General features: G+C 42.3%; 2 protein-coding genes across 2 annotated transcripts; both read right to left on the bottom strand.

The window, feature by feature from the left end:
• On the bottom strand, positions 1-408 carry LOC138871732 (uncharacterized). The gene has a single exon (XM_070149629.1). The coding sequence runs from the start codon at positions 406-408 to the stop codon at positions 1-3; it is 408 nt and encodes a 135-aa protein (XP_070005730.1).
• A 954-nt stretch (positions 409-1,362) lies between these two features.
• Positions 1,363-2,975, bottom strand: LOC138871731 (uncharacterized). The gene is made up of 2 exons (XM_070149628.1): positions 2,304-2,975; positions 1,363-1,968 (listed from the first exon to the last, which is right to left on the bottom strand). Exons 1-2 carry the CDS (start codon positions 2,973-2,975, stop codon positions 1,363-1,365), a joined length of 1,278 nt encoding a protein of 425 aa, XP_070005729.1.
• Between the last annotated feature and the right edge of the window lie 205 nt (positions 2,976-3,180).

Genomic DNA, 3,180 nt, shown 5'->3' with positions numbered 1-3,180 from the left:
TTATCTGTATGGAATAAGTTTGATGTCTCGAGTCTCCCATTCGCCTTGGGCTTGCCTGATAAGCAAGTCAGAATCTCCCATAACTAATAGTTCACGCACATCCAGATCAATGGCCATTTTCAAACCCATGATACAAGCTTCATATTCTGCCGTATTATTAGTACAGAAGAACCGAAGTCGGGCCATCGCAGGGTAATGGTGTCCAATAGGTGAGATGAGGATTTCCCCGATGCCAACTCCTTTGATATTGATAGCCCCATTAAAATACATTTTCCATACAGGGTGATCGTTTGGAACCACTTCCTCTATCGAGTTGACCTCTTCGTCCGGGAAGTATGTGCTAAGTGGCATGTACTCATTATCAACTGGGTTCTCTACCAAATGATCTGCCAAAGCCTGTGCTTTCATCGCGGTGCGAGTGACATAGACGATGTCAAACTCTGTCAGTAGGATTTGCCATTTTGCGAGCCTGCCAGTGGGCATTGGCTTTTAGAAGATGTACTTCAAGGGATCCATTCTGGATATGAGGTAAGTAGTGTAGGCCAAAAGATACTGTCTCAACTTTTGAGCGACCCAAGTCAAGGCACAACATGTCCTTTCTAAAAGGGTGTACTTAACCTCATAATCGGTGAACTTCTTGCTCAAATAATATATTGCCTGTTCCTTTCTGCCTGTTGCATCATGTTGCCCCAGAACGCATCCAAAGGAATTATCCATCACTGATAGATATAAAAACAAAGGCCTACCAGGTTCAGGTGGGACCAGTACACGGGGTTTTGACAGATAATCTTTGATCCTGTCAAAAGCCTTTTGGCAATCGTCTATCCATCTGACAGCGGCATCCTTTTTCAGCAACTTAAAGATGGGCTCGCACGTGGTTGTGAGCTGAGCAATGAAGCTACTGATGTAGTTCAACCTCCCAAGCAAACTCATGACCTCTTTTTTTGTTCTTCGGAGGTGGAAGATCTCGAATGAACTTTATCTTAGATGGATCCAATTCGATGCCTCTCCGGCTGAATATAAAACCGAGGAGTTTCCCAGATGGACCCCAAATGCATACTTGGATGGATTAAGCTTAAGGTCATACCTACAAAGCCGTTCGAAGAACTTTTTCAAATCACACATGTGATCGGCGTGTGTCTTTGATTTTATGATGACATCGTTGACATATACTTTAATCTCTTTGTGCATCATGTCGTGAAAAATGGTGGTCATGGCCCTCATGTAAGTTGCCCCTCCATTCTTTAAACCGAATGGCATGACCCTGTAACAATAAGTACCCCATGGCGTGGTGAAAGCGGTCTTTTCTGCATCATCCTCATCCATTATAATTTGGTGGTACCCAGCATAGCAATCCACAAATTATTGGATCTCATGCTTTGCGCAATTATCTACAAGAATGTGGATGTTTGGCAAAGGAAAATTATCCTTTGGACTTTCTTTGTTCAGGTCCCTATAGTCAACACAAATTCTGGTTTTTCCATCCTTCTTTAGCACGAGCACAACATTTGCCACCCAGGTGGTGTATCGGACAACTCTGACCACATTGACGCTTAGTTGCTTCATTATTTCTTCTTTGATTTTGTCGCTCATGTCTGTTTTAAATTTTCGTTGTTTTTGTTGGATAGGTAGAAAACTAGGATATGTAGGAAGCTTATGAACCACCAGATCAGCACTTAAACCCGGCATATCATCGTAAGACCAAGCAAACACATCTCTGTATTCAAATAAAAGTTGAATCAAGATATCTCTAGTTTTTTGTTCATTGTAAATGGTTATTTTCGTTTCTCTAACTTCTTCAGGACTTCCGATATTAATTGTCTCAGTTTCATTGAGGTTTGGCTTAGGCTTGTTTTCAAATTGTTCCAACTCTCTTTTTATTTCCTCAACAATCTCATCTTCCTCATATTCAACCTCTTGATGCGTTATTTCGATATTAGACAACTTTTCCAAATCTGGGCATGAATTCTGCATGCATGTCATGTTATTAAAGGCGACATTAACAAAACTGAAATGAAAATAAAATGACAGGAATTAGGAAAAGGAAAAGATAGGAAACTTAATGGGAAACTGAACTGCATTTTATTGAATTCGAAAGGATAGAAGGGTTAACATCAAAACAAAACAATCATCCTGAGATATTTGGATTACAACCCTAAAAGTAACCCAAAATACAAAAAAGAAGCTGCAAAAGCAGACTACCAAGACTCCTTCCTTGTGGGGAGAGGAGTTGCTTCCTAGTTGGTGAGCATGGTGTCTGGGTCAATTAGTTGCACATCGGCACGACTAGTGCCTTCACCAACCTGGATCATATTCACTTCAAAAAACATCTCGCTGAGGCCATGGCAAATTTCATCAATGTTTGCATGCGCCGAGGAATTTTGACCCTCTCGGAGTCGTGACTTGACAAAAGTGTAGAAAATATGAGGGATAGGTTGTTGCAAGACCCATCCACTCTTTTTGCGGTGTTTGGATTTGTTTTTGTCTGCTTGTGTTGGCCTGAAGCCTAAGCCAAAAGTACCCCGTTTGCCTAACAGAGAAATAGGCTCTGAAATTCCTTGCAATGATGCCCCCAAACCTTTTCCTGGCTCATAACCTTGTCTCATCATAACCGTAGCCACCATTACAGATGTGGCGGAAAGACGAGGATGCAGAATGGGCTTTCCTTCCTCGACATGGTCCACAACAACCACTTCAAAAGCCTGATAGACAATGGACTCAAACCCTTCCTTGGCCTCAATACAATGGATTAATGGGTCTTTATAAACGGAAGACTCGTCTTCTCCGTGAACAATAATTTCTTGCCCGTCATGTTCGAATTTGAGCATCTGGTGCAAGGTGGATGGAACAGCTCGGGCTGTATGGATCCATGGCCTTACAAGAAGAAAGTTATAAGAAGTGACCATGTCCACTACTTGGAAAACAATCTCAAAGTCCACCGACCCAATCGTCATGGTGAGGTTGATTTCCCCCATGGTATCTCTCACTAAGCCATCGAAAGCCGGATGCGAACATTGTTGGGTCGGATTCTGTCTGTATTGATCTTCATGCTTTGCAAAGTAGAGAGAGGGCATACATCTACACTTGAGCCTCCATCAACCATGACTCTCTTTACATAATGCCCCTCACATTTGACCATCAAGTTCAAAGCCCTATTGTGCCCGGCTCCTTCCTCGGGAA

Source organism: Nicotiana sylvestris, chromosome 6, assembly GCF_000393655.2.
Source record: "Nicotiana sylvestris chromosome 6, ASM39365v2, whole genome shotgun sequence".
NCBI classification, from domain to species: domain Eukaryota; kingdom Viridiplantae; phylum Streptophyta; class Magnoliopsida; order Solanales; family Solanaceae; genus Nicotiana; species Nicotiana sylvestris.
The sequence above is the reverse complement of the archived record's forward strand: the minus strand, read 5'-3'. Positions and strand labels throughout refer to the sequence as shown.